The 25,554-nt window shown below is 50.0% G+C and overlaps 2 protein-coding genes across 9 annotated transcripts in view; one reads left to right on the forward strand and one right to left on the reverse strand.

Annotated features, from left to right (window-relative positions):
• The window catches only part of MAPK7 (mitogen-activated protein kinase 7), a 33,499-nt gene that overhangs the window by 1,708 nt on the left and 6,237 nt on the right, over positions 1-25,554 (forward strand). For 3 of the 8 annotated variants that reach the window (XM_008010603.3, XM_008010606.3, XM_008010605.3), the window contains exons 3-8: positions 354-519; positions 1,059-1,076; positions 1,180-2,258; positions 2,353-3,032; positions 3,373-3,506; positions 3,638-4,104. In XM_008010603.3, coding sequence (XP_008008794.1) covers positions 354-519; positions 1,059-1,076; positions 1,180-2,258; positions 2,353-3,032; positions 3,373-3,506; positions 3,638-3,791 — 2,231 coding nt within the window. In that variant the 3' untranslated portion in view covers positions 3,792-4,104. Of the gene's footprint in view, positions 1-353; positions 520-1,058; positions 1,077-1,179; positions 2,259-2,352; positions 3,033-3,372; positions 3,507-3,637; positions 4,105-12,712; positions 12,808-25,554 lie in introns of those variants that run through there. The other 5 variants (XM_008010604.3, XM_008010609.3, XM_008010608.3 and 2 more) reach the window with 3 other exon arrangements.
• On the reverse strand, positions 4,067-7,807 carry MFAP4 (microfibril associated protein 4). The gene is made up of 6 exons (XM_008010601.3): positions 7,708-7,807; positions 7,314-7,392; positions 6,864-7,018; positions 5,918-6,014; positions 5,659-5,841; positions 4,067-5,269 (listed from the first exon to the last, which is right to left on the reverse strand). The coding sequence occupies exons 1-6, from the start codon at positions 7,711-7,713 to the stop codon at positions 5,022-5,024; spliced, it is 768 nt and encodes a 255-aa protein (XP_008008792.1). The 5' UTR covers positions 7,714-7,807; the 3' UTR covers positions 4,067-5,021.

Raw genomic sequence — 25,554 nt, forward strand, 5'->3', positions numbered from 1 at the left:
TTCTGGAGCCAGACACTGGCACAAGGAACTGGTGTTGGGATGGGTGAGGTCTGAGATGCAGAGGGTGTAGGCATTAGAGACTGAACTCCATCATTGGGTAGCCGTGCAACCTCCAACAAGTTACTAAGCCATATTTCCTTCTCTTTAACATTGACCTATTGGGACCTGCCCTGTAGGGGAGTTGTGAAGGTAACATTTAATAATGTAGGTAACAGGCTTGGCACATAGTAGGTACCCAGTACTTGGTAGCTGTTGTCATTTGCATCCTAGAAGGGAGGTGTTGATAGGGGCTGGGTCGACTCTGCAGTTTCTCCAAGGTATCCTCTGGTATGTCCCTGTTCCCTGCTCCTCAGGCCAGCAGGTGGCCATCAAGAAGATCCCTAATGCTTTCGATGTGGTGACCAATGCCAAGCGAACCCTCAGGGAGCTGAAGATCCTCAAGCACTTTAAGCACGACAACATCATCGCCATCAAGGACATCCTGAGGCCCACTGTGCCCTATGGCGAATTCAAATCTGTGTAAGAAGCGGGATGGGAGAGGGAGCCAGACTTGGGACTTTTCTGAAGGCTGCACCCATATTGCTGAAGTTCTGGAAGGGCAGCTGAATCTAATCTGAAGCAGGCTGGGAAAATTCCCGCAGTCCTAGGACCAGTTCTCCTTTAGAGTTTTGCCAGGGACAACTGTTATTCCTCAAGAAGTGTACAGATGATTTTACAGTTTTATAGAATCTTAGTATGTAGGATGTCAAATGTAGGACATTCCTACTATGACCACATCCTCCTATTCCCATAGCAGACTTCACTAATCAATCACAGAACACTTTCCTACAGACAGTGGACAAGCCTGATCAATTTTCATCATAGTTCTTCAAGCTGCCACTATCAAACAATGGAGATAGCCCCAAAAGGAAACCTATTGGCCAGCCCTGGTGTAGTCCAACCCCATCTTTTATCTGATGGGGAAACTAGGTCTGGAGACAAAAGTGATTTAACCAAGTTCATGGAAAAGTCGTAGAGAATCTAAAACGTGATGCTCTTCTTCCATACCATGCCGTCAGCCCCTACGGGGTCCCAGGGTAAGACTGTTACCTGTCTGGAATCGGAAGGGTGTGGTGAGGATGGGGCTTGTCCCTGGAGTGTGATCAGGCCAACCCATGCTTCTCTCCTTTCCCCTTCCAGCTACGTGGTCCTGGACCTGATGGAAAGCGACCTGCACCAGATCATCCACTCCTCACAGCCCCTCACACTGGAACACGTGCGCTACTTCCTGTACCAACTGCTGCGGGGCCTGAAGTACATGCACTCGGCTCAGGTCATCCACCGTGACCTCAAGCCCTCCAACCTATTGGTGAATGAGAACTGTGAGCTCAAGATTGGTGACTTTGGTATGGCTCGTGGCCTGTGCACCTCACCCGCTGAACATCAGTACTTTATGACCGAGTATGTGGCCACACGCTGGTACCGTGCCCCCGAGCTCATGCTCTCTTTGCATGAATATACCCAGGCTATTGACCTTTGGTCTGTGGGCTGCATCTTTGGTGAGATGCTGGCCCGGCGCCAGCTCTTCCCAGGCAAAAACTATGTACACCAGCTACAGCTCATCATGATGGTGCTGGGTACCCCATCACCAGCTGTGATTCAGGCTGTGGGGGCTGAGAGGGTGCGGGCCTATATCCAGAGCTTGCCACCACGCCAGCCTGTGCCCTGGGAGACAGTGTACCCAGGTGCCGACCGTCAGGCCCTATCACTCCTGGGTCGCATGCTGCGTTTTGAGCCCAGCGCCCGCATCTCAGCAGCTGCTGCCCTTCGCCACCCTTTCCTGGCCAAGTACCATGATCCTGATGATGAGCCTGACTGTGCCCCGCCCTTTGACTTTGCCTTTGACCGTGAAGCCCTCACTCGGGAGCGCATTAAGGAGGCCATTGTGGCTGAGATTGAGGACTTCCATGCAAGGCGCGAGGGCATCCGCCAACAGATCCGCTTCCAGCCTTCTCTCCAGCCTGTGGCTAGTGAACCTGGCTGTCCAGATGTTGAAATGCCCAGTCCCTGGGCTCCCAGTGGGGACTGTGCCATGGAGTCTCCCCCACCAGCCCCACCACCGTGCCCTGGCCCTGCACCTGACACCATTGATCTGACCCTGCAGCCACCCCCACCAGCCAGTGAGCCTGCCCCACCGAAGAAAGAGGGTGCCATCTCAGACAACACTAAGGCTGCCCTTAAAGCTGCCCTGCTCAAGTCTTTGAGAAGCCGGCTCAGAGGTGCCTTGTGGGCAGGTCGGGTGGGCAGAGGGGAGACTTGGACTTGGACAAGGCTTCAGCCTTTTACCTTCTCCCCTGCCCAACTTCCCCACAGATGGCCCCAGCGCACCCCTGGAGGCTCCTGAGCCTCGGAAGCCGGTGACAGCCCAGGAGCGCCAGCGGGAGCGGGAGGAGAAGCGGCGGCGGCGGCAAGAGCGAGCCAAGGAGCGGGAGAAACGGCGGCAGGAGCGGGAGCGAAAGGAACGGGGGGCTGGGGCCTCTGGGGGCCCCTCCACTGACCCCTTGGCTGGACTAGTGCTCAGCGACAATGACAGAAGCCTTTTGGAACGCTGGACTCGAATGGCCCGACCCCCAGCCCCAGCCCCCACCTCTGTGCCAGCCCCTGCCCCAGTGCCAACGCCAACCCCAGCCCAACCTGCCAGTCCTCCTCCTGGCCCTGTAGCCCAGCCCACTGGCCCACAACCACAACCTGCGGGCTCCACATCTGGCCCTGTACCCCAGCCTGCCTGCCCACCCCCTGGCCCTGCACCCCACCCCACCGGCCCTCCTAGGCCCATCCCTGTCCCTGCGCCACCCCAGATTGCCACCTCTACCAGCCTCCTGGCTCCCCAGTCACTTGTGCCACCCCCTGGGTTGCCTGGCTCCAACACCCCAGGAGTTTTGCCTTACTTCCCAGCTGGCCTGCCACCTACAGACACCGGGGGAGCCCCTCAGTCTTCCATGTCAGAGTCACCTGATGTCAACCTAGTGACCCAGCAGCTATCTAAGTCACAGGTGAGAGGGAGGCCCAGGCCATGGGGACACCTGGGTCCGGGCCAAAGGAAAATGGGTTCGGGGTGGTCCCTATTCCACAAAAACTGAGCAGCAGATGGGGCTTTGTCTCTGAACATGTCCCCTTGCTCACAGAAGGAGCATAATGGTGATGAAGAGGTTGTTAGGAGACAAGTTAGATATTGGAAAGTGCCTGGCCCAGAGGCGGGGCCAGCTAGCACTCACTGACAGCCTAAACTGGTCTTAGCACTCCCAGGTATCCAGGCGGAGTAGTCAGCAGCATTGGGACAGGGTGCCCTGCAGACCTCAGTCTGCCTGCATTGTAATCTGTCATTCCCTGCAGGTGGAGGACCCCCTGCCCCCTGTGTTCTCAGGCACACCAAAGGGCAGTGGGGCTGGCTACGGTGTTGGCTTTGACCTGGAGGAATTCTTAAACCAGTCTTTCGACATGGGCGTGGCTGATGGGCCACAGGATGGGTAAGGTGGCTGGACTGAGCTCCTAGACTGGGGCTGTGGGGAGAGGTTCCTGGTGCAGGAAGCATGCACCTGTGGGATGGGTGAGAGTCCAGCCTATGCTAATAGCACCCCTCCCTTCCCTTCCCCTGCAGCCAGTCAGATTCAGCCTCACTCTCAGCCTCCCTGCTTGCTGACTGGCTCGAAGGCCATGGCATGAACCCTGCCGATATTGAGTCCCTGCAGCGTGAGATCCAGATGGACTCCCCAATGCTGCTGGCTGACCTGCCTGACCTCCAGGACCCCTGAGGCCCACAGCCTGTGCCTTGCTGCCACGGTAGACCTAGTTCCAAGATCCATGGGAACATTCTCAAAGGCTTTAGCCCTGGACCCAGCAGGTGAGGCTCGGCTTGGATTATTCTGCAGGTTCATCTCAGACCCACCTTTCAGCCTTAAGCAGCCACCTGAGCCACCACCGAGCCATGACAGGATTGGGAGACCCTGACTCCCCCTGTACAATCCTTTTCAGTGTTATATTTTTATTATTATTATGTTATTATTACACTGTCTTTTTGCCATCAAAATGAGGCCTGTGAAATACAAGGTTCCCTTCTGCACCTGACTCCAGGTGTAATTTTTGGAGTTCGGGGTAGGACACCATCAGTAGGGGAGCAAGGAGGAACCAGGTGCCTACATTTGGGAAAATAAGCAAATATGTTTGTGTGTGTGAAGCCAGTTCATTCAGGTTCTGAAGGTTTATTGAGACCTTCAGTCCCTACCCACTCCCAGCCCTGCAGAGATTGTCCTCTGCTGCCTCATGTGGCTAAACCTCTCAACCCCTGGAGGGTATGGGGAAGACCTCATATATGCATGCCTACCTTGGCTGTGGCTGTTTCAGGGTGGTGTGCAGTAGCTGTGGTCTTGGTATAGAGCTTTGGGGGCTGAGATGGGTCATCAGGGGAAGCTGAGTATGATAGTGAGATGGGCTGGGATTCCACGGTACTCACCACAGGGGATTAAGTTGGTGGGAGGAAGGCTGAGGATGAAACATGGTTTGAGAGCAGCCAGAGGTGTGCTGGGCTGTGGCCTAGAATACACCATGGCCCTGTTCACACTGTACTGCTCAGCCTAGCACACTAGAGTGGCCCAGACAGGGGTCCACAGTGAGGAAGCAGGACAAGATGGCACACAAAGGCCTGCAGCTGGGAGGATGGCTCCTGGCTGTCAGCTGTTGGGACAGGGTGGAGGCAACTCATTCTCATGGAGCCCAGCCAGGTCCAGGCTAGAACCATGTGCCTCTCGGAAAAGGCCTGGGGAGCTTCTGGCAGCGTAACTTCAGGTGTAGGGGAGCCGGGTCTGGCTTAGGAATGGATGCCCTGGGTGTATGACAGGGATGAGGCATGGCTGAGAGCCACAGGCCACCTTGTAAGGAGTTGGTGCTCGGGAATCAGCAGAAGCATGCATCAGGGGCAGCAGAGGGAGCACTCGTGGAGACCATGCGTGTCCAGGGGAGGAAAGGGGCCTGAGGGGGCCAGCCCCTCAGGCCCGGCGGATTTTCATCTCAGTGCGCTTGAGGGAGTAGTAGAAGCCCTTCCACTGGGCCCAGTTGATGCCATTGGCATAGGAGAGGTGGGAGCCACCTAGGTAGAAGCCATTGAGGTTGGCAAAGTGGCAGCTGCGGAACCAGAAGGCTCCTGAGGAGAGAGCCGCGCAGTTCTGCACAAAGAGGTCCTGGTCCCGGTCAAAGGTAGAGAACTTCTGGCCACTGTGATAGGACAGGGAGTCACCTGGCAGAGGGGAGAAGGGTTGGGGCTGCTGAGGCAGGGAACTGAGCTCCGAGCTGGCCGGGAGAGGGTGACAATGACGACTGTGAGAGATATCACGTGGCAGCCTGGCGGGATGGGGGCACCCTCCCTGAGCCAGATGTTGGGTAGATGTGCTTCTGCAATGAAGAGAAACAGCTGCTCCGCCACAGAGTTGCCTGGAGCAGGGCCAGGATGGCTGCTCCCCAGGGCTGAGGCCCAAGCTGGTTTGAGCTGGTTTGGAGCCAGCTCTGGCCCTTCCAGACCCAGGAGGGTTGAAGGAGGGGCCTGAAGGAGGTTGGGGATGACTGGGCAGGGCCAGCCCTGCCTTCTTTCCCCTCACAGCCCCTCCTAAAGCTAATGGCGGGGTATACCTGCCCCGCCGTCCTCGAAGCCTGCCACATAGAGGGTGTAGCCGTCCTCCTCTGCACTGACCGCGTTCGGGGCGATGGAGAAGTCAGCGTACTTGGCGTAGGCCGTGTTGTTCTCAAAGTCCTCCAAGTCCACTCGCAGCTCGTACTTCTGCTTCAGCGTCAGGAGGTGCATGTTCTGCAGCCCTGGGGAGGAGGGGCAGTTGGTCAACAAGGACCTGGCCCTGGGGCAGCCCCTCAGCCCACCTGGTCCCCGCCTTACCCAGCCAGTACTCTCCATCGGCACGGCCAAATCCCAGCTTGTAGTCATTCCAGCCCCGGAAGAAACTCACTGAGCCATTGAATCTCTTCTGGAAAACCTGGAGCAGAGAAGATGAGACTGGACCATCAAGGGTCCAGTGGGCAGGGTTCTGGGCCTGCCCTGCCCACCTCAAGCATGGACCCTGTGATGCTGTGGCCAGCTTGTTAAAGGACTGAGTTGGGGGGGGTAGTGGGAGTGGGGTTGCTAAAACAAGGTCCACATTGGCACCAGGCCCCCTGTGGAGCAGCTGCCAGCACCCACCTGGGCTCTTCATACCCAGTTTCGTATAGAGGCAGGAAAGAGGCTAAGAGGGGGGCGCTCTAGAGTTCGAGTGCCTAGCTGTGGGACCTGGGCAAGTTCCTTCACCTCTCTGAGGCTTTAGTTCCTCAGTACTTCCCAGGATTATTGTGAGGTTTATATGCATTAACCTACCTCAGCCGGGCGCAGTGGCTCATGCCTGTTATCCCAGCACTTTGGGAGGCTGAGGTGGGCGGATCACCTGAGGTCAGGAGTTCAAGGCCAGTTTGGCCAACATGGTGAAACCCCATCTCTACTAAAAATAAAAAAATTAGCTGGGCGTGGTGGCACATGCCTGTAATCCCAGCTACTTGGGAAGCTGAGGCAGGAGAATTGTTTGAACCTGGGAGGTGGAGGTTGCAGCAGTGAGCCGGATAGAGCCACTGCACTTGAGCCTGGATGACAGAGCAAGACTCCGCCTCAAAGCAAACAGACAAACACCTACCTCAGGCACTTAGAATTAAGTGTTGGCAGCTGCTCAGAAGCTGTGCTGTGGGTATCATTATCCCCATTTTAAAGATGAAGAAACTGAGGTTCACAGATGTGAAGCCCAGGGTCACAGGGCTGGGATTAGAACCAGCTCTGGCCTCTGTTCCCTCCTCCCACTCACCGTCCACTTCCCGCCCTCGGTGGTCATGTCACAGAAGACGGGCACAGGCACACTGGGGCCCAAGGGGTAGATGAGGTACACGCCGTCTGACTGGTAGCCCTGGGCATAGATGTCATCACAGTCCAGGGGTTGCTGAAGGCAAAACCTCTCCAGAGCTGGGGGTGGGGACATGGGGACAGTGAGGAGAGTGGGACTATGGCATCACTGATACCTCAGCACCCCAAGACTTGCCTTAGTCCCTGGGACTGGGGGAATTTGACACAAGGAGTCATGGAAGATTTCTTCAAGGGAGATGAGCAATGCTCATGTCATCCATCTGCCCCATTTAGTAAAGGAGGAACCTGAGTCCTGCAGAGCTGGGGCTCAGCCCTGACAGTCTGTTCTGACAGTCCAGCCTCTCCTTGCCCAACCTGTGGGCCAGGCCGCGTCTGTGAGTGTGGGGCTGCTTACCATCTCCTCGGATCCCGGAGACCTGGGGGGCACACGGGGGCGTGGAGAGAAGCAGCAGCAGCGGCAGGGCCAGGAGGGCCTGGCGATGGGCAGACAGGGTCAGCGCAGCCCCTTCCCAGCTCGAGACCCCCTGTTCTCTTTGTATTTGTCCCCACCATGCGTGCATATGCTGCCCTTGCCTGAATCCCTCTCCTGCCATTTGGCCCCTGTTTCCCCACCCTACCCCCCCCCCCCCGGCCAAGTAACCCCACTCTTTGGGACAGGCTATATACCCTCATCGCTTACAAGTTTCAAGAGAACTCCTTGTGCCTTCATAGTCCCCTCTGTGGCCAGGGGCCTCTCGAGTGGGCTCAATTCCCCAGTGCTATGAGTCCCCCTACCCTGGGCCCCGTACCTTCATGCTGTCAGTTCTGCTCAGAGTGGCTGGGTGTCTGCGGCCCCAGACTGCAACCGCCCAGAGTTATGTGCTGGGCCCCCGCCAGCCGCCCCAGCCCCGCCCCCCTTCCCGTAGCTGCAGAACCCCCCTCTCCCCACCCCAGACAACCAGCATCAGTTTACACTATCAGGGGGCTGGGAGGTGGGGCCGGAGCCAGGGGACCACCTGTGTCTCATTAGGCCTGTCGGGCAAAGTGCTGCAGACGTTAACTCCCTGCTGGCTCCAACTGTTCCCTGGATCCCACTCCATCCGCCATCCGCCACCCGCCCCGCTAGATCTGTGGGCCCCCTGGCACCCCCAGGCAGCCCCAGCCCGCCGCAGCCTGTCCCCTGCTTCCTGATGGGCCCCCCTGCAGATGTCTGTTTATTCTTTCCCCCTCCTTCCCTGGCCTGTGTTTCATCAGCCATTGAGGGGGAGGGGTGAGGGGGTGTCATATGCCTGGCTTCTGGGGAGGGGAGGCCTGCTCTGGGGGAGCAGAAGGCTGAGGGGACAGCTTCAGAGCTCCTGATGTGGGAGCCTGGCTGGGGCTGGTGGGGGGACAGAGGCAGCAGTCTCCTGGCAGGCCTGGGACATTTCTGAGCCATGAGCACAAGGCTGCTGGCGTCCAACTGCTCTGTCTGCCCCAGCTCAGGCCAGGCAGGGCCCCTCTCCAGCCCCCCTCGCCAGCACCTCCTCACTCTGGCCACCTCAGGCCCGCTCTTTTCCCCTCCCACAGTTCCCTGGCCCATCTCTCTGGCTCACATGCACAGGGTATGGGACCTCTTTTGTTTTTCCTCACTCCACCCCTCCTTCTTTCTTCCAGACCCTTCACTTTGGCTCCCACACCTCCCAGACTCTAGTTCATCTGAATCTCCCTGCTTCTGGGCTCTCTCCTCCCATCCCTGGCACACTACCAGGAGAGTTGTTCTAGATGGCCTCTCAGATTATGTCACCCTGCTTAAGCCTCATGGCTCCCTATTGCCTCAGGGCTGAGGCTAGGTTTTTCACCTTGGACATGAAAGGAATTTCAAGTCTGTCTCTGGCCTACCTTGAGGACCTTGTCCCTTATTACTGTGACTCAAACTACAGTGCAGCCACCCCAGACTTCTCACCATGGAGGTCCCCACTCCTTTGTGCTGTCCCCTGTGGTGCCCACTCATCTGCCTCCTTTTCTTGGCCATAAGGGCCAGTGAGCAGGGTCTGGGTCTCATTTCTGCGTGCTCAGTGCCCATCACAGAGCCTGGCACAAGGTAGGCTTGATATGTACATGCACAGTCACTCACATATTTTTATATATAGATAAGATACTAGAGTCGGGGCCTTGCTCTGTTGTCCAGTTGCAATCATAGCTCACTGCAGCCTCAAGCTCCTGGGCTCAAGTGATCCTCCCACCTCAGCCTCCTAAGGAGCTAGGACTACAGGTGTGCCACCACACCCAGCTAATTTTTAAATTTTTTTGTAGAGGATGGTGGGGGAGTCTCCCTATGTTGCCCAGGCTGGTCTTGAACTGACCTCCAGTGTTCCTCCCACCTTAGTCTCCCAAGAGGCTGGGACTATAGGGCCACCACACCTGGCTCACAGGTATGTTTTGAGCCCTGTGTGCTATAGGCTATGCTGGTTGCTGAGGATACAGTATCTGCCCTGCGGAGTGGCAAGCACAGGTTTTGGACAGTGAATTGCAAATGTAAGGTGTGTTACAAAAGGACATTTGTATTGAATGGATAAACAGATGAAAGATTCAAAGGCAAAGTGATGAGGCAGCTCTGGCTTAGGTCCCATCTCTCCACTCCTGAGTCAATAGATACGCCCCTTGGAAAAGCCCCAGCTGGCCGCCCTGACTTGGTTCTGTGATTGCCTCTGTTCATAGTTGTGTCTTGTGTCAGGCTGCTTCAGTTCAAATCTAGGTTCTGTTGCCTGTTAGCTGGGTGACTTTGCACAAATTACCTAGTCTCTCTGTGCCTTGGTTTCCTCCTCTGTAAAATGAGGATAGTCATAGTATCTACTTCATAGGGGTGTGGTAAGGATTGAGTAATACATATCAAGTTCCTAGAACAGTGCTACAATTGGCAACTATTTAGTAAATATTAGCTATAGTCATCGTCATAATAAACATCATGATTCTCATATGAATGGGCTGTCTTCAACACAGCTTGTATTCTTGCCTGTGGAAGAGACAGTTAGCTGGCTCTCGATACTCGTTCTTCCCTTAGTCCTCAGTAGTAAGATCTGATTTTTATCTGGGCTCATTGTCCAGCCTCCCTTGTAGCTAGATGACCTCACACATCTGAATTTTGGCCAATAAGATGCCAACTTATTGTTGTAAAGGTAGGTGGCTTGTCCCTCTTCATCCTGTACTCTGTCCTACTGAATGTGATGGCTGGAGCTCTAGCTGCCACCTTGGACAGTGGGGATGAGGCGGATGAGGCCTCATCAGGGGATGGCAGAGGAGGAACTGGGAAAGCCTCTCACAACTTTGTGGAGTGGGTCCAAAAACAGCCCTGGACTGCCCTCCTCTAGGCCTTTTTTATGCAAGAGAGAAAGAAACTTCTGTGTACTTTAAGTCTTTGTGGGTTTTTTCTGTTACACACAGCTGAATCTAATCCTGATTTCTTCTTTCAGCAAATGCCAGCTAATTTTAACACAAGTCTATAAAAGGGAAAATAATGAAAAAAAAAAAAATCAGTCATCAAAACAAATAATAAAATGGTCCAAAGTCAAGTATTGAAGGCTTTTGGAGAATATCACTAATGAGCAAACCTAGAATCTCCCCCTCCTCCTAAAAAAGAGAGAATTAAGATATGAGGTATCAATTGCATTTTACCAATTAGTTTCTACTTAAAAAATGTAATCATGTGTGTGGGTGCAGCAAAGCAGGCACTGTGTTCACTGGATGTGGCTGGAAATTAGTTTAACTTTTGCGGGAAAGAAATTTGGTAATAACATACCCAGAGTCGGTAATCCTTCTAAGATGTTGTCTGGAGGAAATACTCTGACATGTTGAAGAGGCTACAGATACAGTTAGGGGACATTACTTGTTGGCTGCCCAGCATGGGAAACCTCTTCCCACGTTTGGGGTGTTCCTCTCCTAATTAGAATGCTGGGTGTTCACATTCCCAGGGTTCCTTGCAGTTTGATTAAAGGCGCATGGCCTTGGTTTAGCTGATAAAATGCACGGTCCTGGGCTTCATTTTGGGAGAAAGTGATTTGAGAAGCAGGAGCAGGAACAATCCATTCCTGGGGTGATGGTGACCCCAGTGCTGTCTGGGTCCTAGTTTCTCTGGGTGGTTGGTGGTGGCTTGGCAAGCGCAATGCTGAGTGACACTGGCTTAGTCTCGGACTGCAAAGCCCAGAGCTTGGTTCTCAGCCCTCCCAGTGATCAGTTTGCTCTGCTTGTTAATGTTTTTGAAAGAGACCCCCAACTCACATGCATGAAGATGTTTGTGTCTGGATTCTGTCATTGCCAACAACACACGCTAACTCTGACTTTGTTGGGAGGCTTTGCTGAGAGTCTAGACTAGGGGTGGGTGGGAGCTGAGGCTGCCCTGGGCTCTGGAAAGCAGGTCCTCAGTGGGGGTCCTGTGGTGGGACAATGTCGGGTTGATGCTGCTCAATGCACAGGGCTATGGCTTTGTCTGTCTGCCAGATTCCAGGAGTGGGGAGGACCCATCCCACCGGCCTTGCTTGAGTTGTTTTACACATCCCTTGGAAAGGGGGTTGCAGTTGGACGCCTTTCATTTGCCTCCCCACCTTTCTCCATACTGCCCTGGGCCCCGGGAGGCCAGCCTCACCCTCTGGTTTCTGATTGGGTCCAGCCAATGAGGAGCCTAGGAGGATTCAGTGAAAAGGAGAATGAAGTAGAAATATTCATTCCCCTCCTTGTAGAGTCCCCACAGGCTGGCTTTGTTTCTCAGCCAATAGTCTCAAGTCCTGCCAGGCAGCCATCTCCATAACAGCCCCTGACTCACTGTGGGCGACTCCTTCTTCCTCTGCCCCCTTCAGGTCTAGGGGTGTTGATAGCCCTGGTGTTACCAGCCCAGAGATAGGAGGCCATCTCCTGCCCACACCTCAGCAAATAGTCCTTTTATTAAATGCTACTCAAATTGTCCTAATCTGAGTGTTACTTGATGGAAATTGGACTGATTCGGGGAGAGAGGCATCCTTGATGATAATACAGAAAACGAGTGTGAGATTAGGAGGGGAAGTGGCTGCAGGTGTACAAAAAATCTCCCTCTGTCATAGTCATTGTAAGGTACGCTGCAATATTGTCAAACCCAGATGGCTCAGTAAAAACGGATGACCCCCTGTGCTTCCTCGATGTCATTTTGGTAGGACATTTGCTCAAGTTGGTGTGGCTCCCGCCCCTGGGTTAGGCCTGTGCTGGTTGTTCTCTGCATTGCCTGATCCACCCACATCCTCCTCTGTGCCCGGGTGGCTGCCCTGTAGGGAGGGCATCACTGGGTTTCCATGGCCTCTGGCTTCCAGCTGGGTTTGACTAATGGGAGACACCAACAGGAGATGGGAGAAGAGAGAGGTTGAAGTATTTCTCCCCAGCTCCTGTCCTGATAGGCACTGCAGTTTTGGCTGTAGCTGTGCCTGCTGTCCTCCACACCCCACCTCCTGATGACGTCTCCTGCCACAACCTCCCTCACTGTCTCCAGTAACCCAGTTTCCTCCCCTTTCCCCTCAGGCTGGGATGATGAGGGCTCTCATCCTTGCTAGTCCCAGGATGACTCAATGACCCATGTTGGTTTTCTTAATGTTCACATCCAAGTAAATAGTCCCTTCATTAAATTCTCTGAAGAAAAACAAAACAAAACAAAACAAAAAACCCAAAAGGCTGAGTTCACCCTTTGTTTCCTGAGAGGACCCTGACTGACTCAATGTCTTACTTTGGTTTCCTCTAAAAGCACAGCAGCCTGTGGAGTGGAGCTTTTTCTGTTGTTTCAGACAACAGCTAAGGACAAGACCTCTATTCTCTCTGCAGGTGCAGACACCTCCCTGTGTGTCTTGCTGGCAGGCAGCTAGACTGCTCCTTTATCTACCCTCCTGTATCCGGAGCCAGAGAAGCCTGAGGAGAGGTTTGAAGGAAACTCATCAAAGCAGAGAACACCTAGGGAGAAGAGATGGTGGGTCCCCCCAACCCAGGCCAAGCAAAGTGGCTCCGAGAGAGGGGCTGTCTGCCAGAAGGACAGACTTTCCCTGAGCTGCCCAAAACCAAGGGCCCTTTCCCAGAGGCCACTGCTGCAGCAAAGTGAGAACAACTGTTTGGAAGACGGGGGGTGAAGCCTGGGGCTGCCCGAAGTGGAGGGAAGAGAGAGGGCAGGGGCTCGCACAGTCATCGTTTGGCAGGACACGGATGTGGTATTCTGAGTGGGTGCTGTGGAATATGAGGTCAGATTGGAATCAGGCCCATCCTTATAACCTCATTTTACCTTAACTACCTCTTTAAAGGCTGTATCTCCAAATATAGTCACATTCCAAGGTACTGCATGGTACAGCTTCAGTATGAATGTTGGGGGACACGATTCATCCCATAACAAGCATCTTCGAAGCACCAGGCACTCTTTAACCCTTTGTAGGCACCCGTGCACAAGACAGAATCTCCAGCCCTCCTGGAGCTACGGAAGAGAAAGAAAAGTAAGTGAAATGATGATTAGTACTATGAAAAGTGAAGCAGGAAGGCGGCAGGAGTAGGGCCAAAGTTTGGGACAGGGCATGTCCAGAAGGCCGTAGTGTGGAGATGGTAATGGCGAACTCTGGGTCCAAGGGCAGACACAGACGTGTTGTGGTGGGGAACACTGTATCTTATTTCTCTAACATGGGGGAAGGTTTTAGGAGGGATTTGGTGTCTCTCCCCACCTTTATATAGTTTGGGACAAGATCAGTTGATGGAGCTCAGGGTGTAGCAGAGAGAAGAGGCAGATTAGAGATGGAGAGGGTGTTGAATGTAGGCTAAAACATTTGAACTTCATCCCAGGGGCCTTTGGGATTAGGGTATATTGAGATATGTAACTTAGGTTCCTGATTTTACTTTGATGTGTAGATGCTATGTAACTGGGGAGAAAGCATACAGATTAGAGGTCTTTTTGTTGTTAAATAAACAAATGCATGTGTATAATTGGGATAAAAGGGGTACTTGGAGGCCGTATATGGAGAAACAGCAGTCCCTAGCCCTGTGTTTGATGAGTCCTGGGGTTGAGTCTTTTCTCTTTCATTGTGCTGGCCAGCAAGTGGAGGTTTGTTTCCCTCAGTTCTGAGAAAATTATTTTCTATTACTTCTTTGGCTATTTCTTTCCTCCATTTTCTCTGTTCTCTTTGTGATAATTTTATTAGTTGGATATTGGATCTCTTAAATTGATCCTATGTTATATATTGCCCAAAAAATCCTCTGTGCTCTGCCAACCATCTCTTCCTCCCCCTAAACCCCTGGCAACTACTGAACTTTTTATTGTCTCCATAATTTTATCTTTTCCAGGATGTCATATAGGTGGAATCATATAATAATTTGCAGCCTTTTCAGATTGGCTTCTTTCACTTAGTGGTATGCATTTAAGGTTCTTCCATGTTTTCTCATGGTGTGATAGCTCACTTGTTTTCAACACTGAATACTATACAGTTGTCTGGATGTACCCCAGTTTATTTATCCATTCACTTAATAAAGGACATCTTGGTTGCTTCCAAGTTTGGGTGATTATGAATAAAGCTACTATAAACATCTGTGTGCAGGTTTTGTGTGGACGTACATTTTCAACTCGGGTAAATAACAAGGAGCATGATTGCTGGGTCATATGGTTAAGACTTTGTTTAGTTTTATAAAAAAACGGCTAAACTATCTTCCAAAGTGTCTGTACCATTTTGTATTCCTACCAGCAATGAATGATTGCTGTTCCATATCCTTGCCAGAATTTAGTATTGTCGTTATTTTTTACTTTAGCTAGTCTTATAGCTATGTAATGATATCTTGTGATTTTAATTTGAATCATTTAATAGCAAATGATGTTGAACATCTTTTCATGTGCTTGTTTGCCATCTGTATATCTTTTTCAGTGAAAAATATGTTCATGTCTTTTCCCATGTTCTTTTTTTTTTTTGAGACCGGGGCTTGCTCTGTCACCCAGGCTGGGTGTAATGGTGCAACCTCAGTTCACTACAGCCTCAACCTCCTAGGTTCAGGCCATCCTCCCACCTCAGCTTCCTAAGTAGCTGGGACTACAGGCATGCGCCACCACGCTTGGCTGATTTTTGTATTTTTTTTAGAGACGTGGTTTTGCCATGTTGCCCAGGCTGCTCTCTAACTCCTGGACTCAAGCAATCCTCTGACCTCAGCCTCCCAATGTGCTGGGATTACAGGCATGAGCCACTGCACCTACTCCCCACATCCATGTTCTAATTGGACCATTTGCTTTTTTCTGCTGGAGTTTTGAGAGACCTTTGTGTATTTTAGATACTAGTGCGTTGTCAGCTATGTGGTTTGCAAATATTTTTACCCATTCTGTGGTTTGTCTTTTTATCCTCTTAACAGGGCCAGTCTTTTATAGAGCAAACATTTTAAATTTTGATTAAGTTGAATTAATCAACTTTGCGTTTTTGGTGTTATATCTAGCAACTTTTTGCCTAGTCCTAGGTCCCAAAGATCTTCTATTTTTTTCTAGTTTTATAATTTTACATTTAAGTTGGTGATCCACTTTAAGTTAATATTTATAGAAGTCAAGTTCTTTTTTTCCCCCTTCTTTTTGTAGATTCCTTAGGATTTTCTACATAGATAATTAGGTCATCTGCAAATAGGGGGAAGTTTATTTCATCCTTTCCTATCTGTGTATCTGTTATCTCCTTTTCTGTTCTTATTGCACTGGCTAGAATTTCTAATCCTATGTTGAATAAGAATGATGAGAGCAGATATCATTGCCTAGTTCCTGATTTTAGCAAGAAAGCATCCAAGGCTAGGTGTGGTGGCTAATGCCTGTCATCCCAATACTTTGGGAGGCCAAGGTGGGAGGATCACTTTATCCAGGAGGTGGAGGCTGCAGTGAACTGTGATTGCACCACCACACTCCAGCCTGGGTAAGAGTCAGACCCTGTCTCAAAAAAAAAAAAAAAGAAAAGAAAGCCAGAATTCAGTCTTTCACTGTTAGGTGTAATGTTACCTGTAGTTTTTTTGTAGAGGCTCTTTATCAAGTTGAGAAATTTCCCCTGTATTCCTACTTTTCTGACAATTTATCATTCATGAGGCGTTGAATTTTTTCAAATACTTTTTGCACATTAATTGATATGATCCTATGGGTTTTCTTCTTTAGCCTATTCACTTGGTGTGTTATATTGATTGATTTTCAAATGTCAAACCAACCTTTCATTTCTAGAATAAATTACACTTGGTCATAGTGTAGAATTATTTTTATATTGCTGAATTCTATTTGGTAATATTTTGTTAAGAATTCTTGCACCTATTCATGAGGGATATTGGTCTGGATATTTATCTTTTTAGTACCATCTTTGGTTGTGATACAGGGTCATAATAGACTTGTAATGAATTGGGAAGCACTTCCTTTTCTTTCCTTCTATTTTCTGGAAGATATTGTATGTAACTAGTTTTAATTCTTTTTTTTTTTTTTTTTTTGAGACAGGATCTTACTCTGTCACCCAGACTGGAGTGCAGTGGTGTGGTCATGGCTCCCTGCAGCCTCAACCTCCTGGGCTCAAACGATCCTCTGTCCTCAGCCTCCCAAAGTTCTGGGATTATCGGCACGAGCCACTGAGCCTGGCCCTGTGTTAATTCTTCTGTAAAAGTTTGGTAGAATTCTTCAGGGAAATCACGTGGGCCTGGAGATTTTTTTTTTTTTTCCTGAGAAATATTGCGATACATCCTTTAGGCCTGCATGGTTTTTGAAGAGATGTTTGTTGTCATTTAAATTGCTTTCCCCCTATAAATAAAGCATTTTTGTCTAGGTGCTTTATATATTTTTTCTTAGTTTTTAGTTTTCAGAAATTTATAATGTGTTTTGCCATGAATTTTTGGGAGTTATCCTGATTGGGATTTGCTCGCCTTTTTTTTTGTTTTGTTTTGTTTTTTGAGACAGTCTTGCTCTGTCGCCCAGGCTGGAGTGCAGTGGCACAGTCTCGGCTCACTGCAAGCTCTGCCTCCTGGGTTCATGCCATACTCCTGCCTCAGCCTCCTGAGTAGCCGGGACTACAGGCACCCGCCACCACACCCGGCTAATTTTTTATTTTTAGTAGAGACGGGGTTTCACCGTGTTAGAAAGGATGGTCTCAATCTCCTGACCTCGTGATCCGCCTGCCTTGGCCTCCCAAAGTGCTGGGATTACAGGCGTGAGCCACCGCGCCCGGCCTGCTCACTTTTTTAATCTGTTGTTGGCTTATGTCTCTTGTCAAATTTGGGGAGTTTTCAGCCATTAATGCTTTGAGTACTTCTTTTTGCCTCACCCTCCTTCTTTCCTTTAAGGACTCCAGTGACACAAATGTTAGATCTTTGTGGTACAATAGTTGCCCAGGTCCGTGAGTCTGTTCATATTTTTTCCAGTCTTTTTTCTCTCTGTTGTCAGATTAGGTAGTTCTATTGTTTTGTCTTGGAATTCACTGATTGTTCCCTCTGTCCTCTCCATTCTGCTCTTGAGCCCATCCACTGAGGTTTTTTTATTTTGAGTATTGTATTTTTTGGTTTTAAAATTTCCATTTGGTTCTTTGTAGCTCCTTTTTTTAATTTTTCTTTTTTTATTTTTATTTATTTATTTATTTTTTGCTGAGGCTGTCTATGTTTCCATTTGTTTCAGGTGTGTTTGCAGTTGCTCATTGAAGCATTTTATTACAGCCATTTTAAATCTTTGTCATCCTGACATCCCAGTCATCTCAGTGTTGGCATCTATCAGTTATCCTTTGTCATTCAGTTTGAGATTTGCTGGTTCTTTATATGATTAATACTTTTTTATTGAAACCTGGACGTTTTGTATTATGTTATGAAATGCTGGGTCTCATTGAAACCTGTTTTTTGTTTGTTTGTTTGTTGGAGACAGAGTCTTGCTCTGTCACCCGGGCTGGAGTGCAGTGGCGTGATCTCAGCTCACTGCAGCCTCCACCTCCCGGGTTCAAACCATTCTCCTGCCTCAGCCTCTGGAGTAGTTGGGACTACAGGGGCATGCTACCATGCCTGGCTAATTTTTGTATTTTCATTAGATTGGTGCAAAAGTAATTGCAGCTTTGCCATTAATGGCAAAAACCACAGTTACTTTTGCGTCAACCTAATAGTAGAGATGGGCTTTCACCATGTTGCCCAGGCTGGTCTGGAACTCCTGGCCTCAAGTGATTCATCTGCCTTGACTTCCCTAAGTGTTGGGATTACAGGTGTGAGCCACCACACCCGGCCTAAACTTGTTTTAGCTGGCCTCCTCTGACACCCCTCTGGCTGAGAGAGGGGTGGCACTGCCTCAGTACCACCAGGTGGGGGTAGAAGTCCAAGTTCCTCACTTTGCTTCTGTTGACACTTAAGAGGGGAATTCCCTGTTACTGCTAGACAGGGTGCAAGTTTCAGCTCCCCACGTGGTCTCCACTAATACTGCAAGGTCAGGGAGAGCACCTGTAATGGCTGGGATACAAGTTCTGGCTCCCTACTTGGCCTTCTCTGATACCACCCAGCCAGGGATGTTGGGACCCCTCATTACTGCTTTGTGAGGGGGAGGTCTAGGCTCCCCATTCAGCCTTTGTGGCATGGGTGGGTGGGGCTGCATGCTTTCCTGTGGCGTTTGGCTGCAGTAGGGTATTTATTGCCTAGGAATTTTCTGTCTTGCCAGGCCACCCTTTTCTTGGTCCTTCAGATAGCAGATTTTGTTGAGGTTTTTTTTTTTTTTTTTTTTTTTTGTAGTGGCTGTTGGCATTTCCAGATTGCCAGCTTCTCCAGTACCCATTCTGGGATAATGAAACAAAAAGAAAGCCCAGGAGAGTCACCACCATCCTCAGTCCTGAGGTCCCTGGCCCGCTTGCCTTCTTTTCTCCACCTCTCAGAGTCTTCCCATGTCTGTCTTGTATGTGATGTCCCAGGTTTTTAGTTGTACTTAGCAGGAAGTATAGGAAAAAATATATCTACTCCATCTTCCCACAAGTGGAAGTTCCTTAAAAAGAATTATGAGGCATAAGTTACATAGAGTGACGCAGACCAGTCTTTCCAAACGTGTACCTGGGAACTACCACCCAGATTCCTAGCACCACAGCAGGCTTCCTGTGAGGAGGGACACATTTTTATTTGCATCTTAAAAAAATCGGGCTGACTGCCAGGTGGAAAATGGATTGGTGGGAGGCAGGGGAGGGACTGATGGCCTGAGTGTTCTCAGACACCATCATCTGTCCCTGATGGCCTCTGTGGGTGGGGTGGGGTGGCCTGGGCTCCATGGTCACCTCCCTCCTCTTTGGCACTGGGTCATCAGTCAGGGTCAAGCAGTCCAGGGCTGCCTGATGTGGGTGGGGAACCTCTGCTCTTTCTGGCATCAGACTCAGTGTCAGGAAGCAGAAGCACATTTCAGCTTTTGTACGCCCTCTTTCCTGACCTCTGGGGTCAGGTGTTAATTTCCTGTTGCCTAACTGTACTCCACATTCATTTTGTCAGCAAACATGCTGTATTATGGATTGCTAAGGACATGACTGCTGTGGCTGCTTTGCTCTGCGTGGCCCTGGATTATGGTGTTGTGATGGGGAGAGCAAATGGGGTTAGAGAGAGAGGAAGAAGAAACACTGTGTGTCTGCAAGAGAAAGAAAGAGAGAAACAAATGCTAGAGACTAGATATGAGATAGGCTTGGCTGCAGGTCACTTGGATAGCCTCAGTTTCCTCATCTGTAAAATGGAGCCAATATTTTCACCTTTAGAGAAATGTGGGAAGGATCGGAGATTCTGTTGTTAGAAGGACTCAGCATATAGTAGGAGCCCAGTAAATAGACATAATCATTATTATCATTGTAATAAACTAATGGAAAACTGTACTTCTCTATCTGTTGGATATCTGTCCTCAGGCCTACTGTGTAAAAAGTCCTTCTGTAAGAATCTCTTGGATTTTCCTTTGACAAAAAAAAAAAAGAGGAGAGGCCTTGGGGGGGTTGGTCTGAGATCCAAGTTGAGGCAGGGCTGATGCCTGGGGAGATCTGGGCACACTGAGGTAAGTGACCCAGACTTGCTTCCAAGGCTGATTAACAGGCTAGCATTGGCCGGGCGCAGTGGCTCATGCCTTGTAATCCCAACACTTTGGGAGGCCGAGGCGGGCAGATCACGAGGTCAGGAGTTTGAGACCATCCTAGCCAACATGGTGAAACCCCGTCTCTACTAAAAATACAAAAATTAGCTGGGTATGATGGTGTGTGCCTGTAATCCCAGCTACTTGGGAGGCTGAGGCAGGAGAATCACTTGAACCACGGAGTCGGAGGTTGCAGTGAGCCAAGATGGTGCCACTGCACTCCAGCCTGGCAACAGAGCGAGACTCCATCTCAAAAAACAAAAGCAGACTAGCATTTATTGAGTGCCTACTGTTCACCAAGCTTTCTGCACTGACCCTACATGGGGGTAATTATATCTTCAGTTTTACTGCTGAGGTTTACTGCTGAGGAAACTGAGTTTGAGTGAGAAAAGTGACTCTGCCTAGTGAGTTAAGTGGAACCAGTATTTGAACCAAGGCCTGTTTGGTGCCAAAGCCTGGGTGCTGCCCAGGATACACATAACCTTGCCAGTCAGGTTGAAGGATGGCGTAGGTCAGCGGGCCACCAGAGGCTTACATGCAGAGGCCTGGACTGCAGCGGGCCTCTGGCTCTATTCACACTGGCCTTCTGCCTATCAAACCAGCTGCAAGGGGCTGTCTGTCACTCCAGAGGGGTCTGTGGGGCCTGGATCCAGTTGGGCATAGTCTGTGGGGGGAAGCTCCACAGGGGCCAGCTGGCCACATCTGTCAACTTCCTGGCTGACTGCCTGGATACTCCAGTCCCAGGATCCTAATGGGCAGTATGCAAGTTGGAATGGGGGTAGTACAGCGGAGGAGAGGGGTCTGGGGCCTGGTCTCGATTCTGACTTGGAGGAGAGGAGATGGTGCATAATGGTAGGTTGGCTGCCAGCAGCCAGGGACTGCTCGCCAGTGTGGATATCCAGAAGGGTGCTCAAGGTGTCTTCTAACTTGACTCTTGTCACTTCCTTCTCCCCTGTTGTCCCATCAGCTAGTGCCTCCAAACTTGTACGTCCTGCTTCCACCCTGCCTCTGAAGCCCACCTTCCTGTCCTCACCCTCCCACCCCCACCCCACCTCTTGTGCCCCATGCTTCATAACTCTGGAGAGGCAGCCCATATTTGAATTTCATCTTTCCCACTTTTGTCAATAAATCTAGCAAATGTTTGTTGGGCTACCCCAGGCCTGACTGTTTTCACTGTTGAAGCTTCAAATGAGATAATGGTATGAGGTTTGGGGAAGTAATTTAACTTCTCTAAGTCTCTGTTTTCTCATCTGTAAAATTGTGCGTGTGCGGGGTAGTGGGGGACTTATACCCACCTCAAGGGTTGTGAGGGTTAAAAAGATAGGGCTCCAGTCTCCAGGTGCCTCCTGCCCCTCCTTCCTCACCCTCAGCTTCTTTCTCCCCTTTCTGATATCTCTACCGTGCCTACTGCTCGATGAGCATCTGAAAATTCTACAAGGCTGGGCACGGTGGCTCACGCCTGTAATTCCAGCACTTTGGGAGGCCAATGTCGGTGGATCACCTGACTTCAGGAGTTCAAGGCCAGCCTGGCCAACATGGTGAAACCCCATCTTTACTAAAAATTAGCTGGGCTTGGTGGCAGGCACCTGTAATCCCAGCTACTCGGGAGGCTGACGCAGGAGAATTGCTTGAACCCGGGAGTCGGAGGTTGCAGTAAGTCAAGATGGTGCCACTGCACTCCAGCCTGGCGACAGAGCAAGACTCCATCTCAAAAAGATAAAATAAAATAAAACTGTTTTTGACATGGCAGATAGATAACCCAAAAACTCCCTGAATAAAAGATAAAAATCATCCTTTAACATTTATAGCCAAAATTGGCAAAGACCAATATGTATGATTTTGCTCTGTGTTCAAAAGATATCGTTAAATTATTCTTACCCAAGTGGAAACGGGGTAAGAATAGTAATATGTGCTGCAATGCTATTTGTTATAGCAAAATGTTAGCAATGCTCTAGATGTCTATCCCTAGAGGCCTAGCTGGAGGATGTGGTCAGTACTCAAAGGCGCCTAATGCAAAGTGGCTGTTGAAAGTAGCAAGGTGTCTCCTCCAGTCTGTTCCAGTGGATGCTCAGAGTAATGGTTCAAGAACACAAATCTGTTCACATGTATCCCTGCTTAAAATAGTTTATGGCTCCACTGACATGCAGTGAAAAGCCAAAAATCTGTCACATCGCCCTCCATCATCTATCTGTTCCCTACTGACTGACCTTGGTCCCCTCACCCTGCCTCTATCCTTCCTTCTTGCCAGCCCTCACCCTGTGCTCCAGCTGCAACCACACTGAACCTGCCCTGCCAACTCACTGCCAGGCCTTTGCATGTGCTGTGCCCTGTGTCTGCAGTCCCAGACCCCAACAACGTTTACCCTGCTAACTCCCTTAATCCTGCAAGACTGAGCCTTGCTGACTCCCAAGTCTGAGTGAGGGGCTTCCTCCGGGCTCCCACATTTCCCCGGGCAGCTTCTCTACAGCAGGGGCCGTGCTGCGAGGCAGCTGCTTCCTTGTTTGCACATAGTCTTTGAGCTCCTCGGGGCAGGGACCTGTCAAAAGACAAAATGACAATAAATTTAGTTTAAACATCTAATTGGCTTTTATTTGAAATTTTAGAATTGGGCAACACCTCATTCTTATAAAATAGAATGATCATTTGACGAGCTGAACAGAGGAGATTGGCTTTATAGGCAGAAAGGGCTGAAGGAAGCAGACAGAACAAAAAGCAGACTGATTTCAAAGTTGCTTTCCTTGTAAAGGTTAAAGCAGAGGGGACTTCCTGTCATGCTGGCTAAAAGTGGCCTGTTTGGGGATTTGGCTATTATCTCTCTGTGTCCTGATTTCTTGGAAGATCAGATAAACAATTTAGTTTTGGCTTTGTAGCATGGAACTTCAGCATGAGTGAATCCATTTTGATTTGGTCTGTTGGAGCTTATCCAGGAGCTCAATCCAGACCAATAAGCCTCCTACAAATCTTATTTAACAGACCACATCTTGTTATTTGTTGTAGTCTCTGCATCCGGCATCACTCTTGGTACATGCTTGGTTTATAGGAGGCATTTCATAAGTTTGAAGAGCAAAGGGGACGAGAGAGAAGGATGTGGAAGGGTTCCCTGTAGAAATTCTGAGCCAACCTGGGCCCGGGTGATGGGTTTCAGGTAGGCAGGCAGAGACTGGCAAGGGCATTCCAGGCAAGGAGAGTGGCTGGGTCAAAGGTGTGGAGGTGTGAATGTTGGGAGACCACAGCACACAGCAGGTCAGAAACGAGGGGACGGCCCAGGATTGGGAGTCAGGGCATTTTATTTCTTCCAGGGCTGTCATTGGAAGGTTTCCTTAGCTCTCTAAGCCTCAGTTTCCTCATTCAGAAAGCAGGGCTAATAGTCACTGTATTATGAGAATCAGTTGAGGTAGTAGGGCGCATGACAACACATTGTGAACCCTAAATTGCTAAGCAAATGTTGCATAATTGTACTATTATTAATTGTTTCAGGATGCCTAGTACCAGATTGATGGTGGGGAGCTTCAAAAGTAAAGCTGGGGAGCTCTGACTTCCTTCCAGCTGCTGATGGGAAGGCCTGGCCTCTGATGCTCACACAAGGGGACCTGGCACAGACACAACCTTGGTGAGAGCAAGGAGGGCCACTGGGCCTGGGGGACAGGAGGAGGGCAGCCACAGGGAGCACATGCTGCTGCACCTTGGGGCCAGGGTCAGGACCCAGATGGGGAAGGCAGCCATATTGGCATGGACACCAGCTCACCGCAGCCAGCAGCACCCAGAGGCCATTGGTTCAGCAGGACAGGAGGTGTCCCAAGCCCTGCAAGAAAGCAATATACGGGCATGGACTAACGGATGACACCAAGGGGAGGGCTTACACACCTCTCTGTGATTGGCCCATCACCCTTACCTCTCCTCACTTCACATGCTACACTCCAGGTGAGCTGTTTATCTTGCAGCTCTGGGTCGTTGCATGAGCTGGTCTCTCTGCCGCACATGTTGTTTGCCTGTCCCCATTCCTTTGTCTGGCCGCCTCATATTCATCCTTCAGATGCAGCCTGTGTGAGAAGCCTTCCTAAGTGCCCAGGTCTGAGCAAGGTGCCTTTGCTTGTGCCTTGTGCGTCTCCCCTCACTCTACCTAATCAGAGAACTCATCACCCAGTACTTGTTTATTGACCTTTCTGTCTCCCCAGTAGACTGGAAGCACCCTGAAGGCTCATCAGTCTACTCCCAGAGCCTAGTATGATGTCTGGTGTATTGCTCAATAAATGTTTGTAACATGGACAGATGGATGAATCCATGCATGGATGGATAAGAGTAAGAGTAGATGGTGGATGAGTAGATACACAGATGGTGGAGGAGTGATGGATGAAAAGATGTGTACATGTCTGGGTGGATGGATGGAGCAAATCATACATGTGTCCATGTATGGATTGGTAGTTGGAGAATGGATGGATGAAAGAATATAAGAAATGAGGTCAGGTGTGGTGGCTCATGCCTGTCATCCCAGCACTTTGGGAGGCCGAGGTGGGCAGATCACTTGAGGTCAGAAGTTCAAGACCAGCCTGGCCAACATGTGAAAACCCGTCTCTACTAAAAATACAAAAGTCTCTACTGAAAATACAAAACAATTAGCCGGGTGTGATGGCGCACACTTGTAATCCCAGGTACTCAGGAGGCTAAGGCAGGAGAATTGCCTGAACTCAGGAGATGGAGATTGCAGTGAGCCAAGATTGTGCTACTGCACTCCTGCCTGGGTGATAGAGCAAGACTCTGTCTCAAAAAAAAAAAAAAAAAAAAAGATAGAAAGAGAAATGAATGGTGGATACATAGATGAATTAATGGATGGATAATGAGTGCATGGGTGATTGAGTGGATGGATAAATAGGTAGATAATCAGTGCATGCGTGGATCAATGGTTGGAGGAATAGAGAATGAATGAATGCATGGATGGGTGAGTGGGTAGATGAACAAGATGGTGACCATGTCCCCCAAAGTTCAAGTGCTGGAAACGTAGTCCCCAGTGCAATGGTTTGAGAAATAGGACCTTTAAGAGGTGGTTAAAAGTCACCTCAGGAATGGATTAATGCTATCACCTCGGGAATGGGTTCCTTTATAAAAGGATGAGTTTGGTCTCCTTTCCTCTCTCTCTTGTCTCTGTGATGGTTTCTGCCATGTGATGACACAACAATAAGACCCTCGTCAGATGTAACCTTTTGTTCTTAGACTTCCCCACCTCCAGAACCTTTCTGCTCATTATAAATACATTTCGGTATGTATACATTTCTGCTCATTATAAATTACCCAGTCTATGGTATTGTGTTATTGCAGCAGAAACGGGCTAAGACCCAGTGCTTACCAGGGCAGTGCCCACAATGCCAGGCTTCATGAAGGCCAGCTTCCAGGCTAAGAGGTGGGAGAGGACTGGGGGCATTCCACCCAAAGGGACCTCTGATCTCATTGCCCCTCTCTCCAACATTTACACATCAGGAAACAGGCCCAGAGAAGATCAGGGCCTTGCCCAAGGTCACACAGCAAGCTGGGGTTAGAACCAGTCAGAACTCAGTTGTCTGTTTCCAATATTCTGCATAGACAGAGGCCGGACTGATTTTTATCC

This window comes from Chlorocebus sabaeus, chromosome 16 (genome assembly GCF_047675955.1).
Source record: "Chlorocebus sabaeus isolate Y175 chromosome 16, mChlSab1.0.hap1, whole genome shotgun sequence".
Classification (NCBI taxonomy): domain Eukaryota; kingdom Metazoa; phylum Chordata; class Mammalia; order Primates; family Cercopithecidae; genus Chlorocebus; species Chlorocebus sabaeus.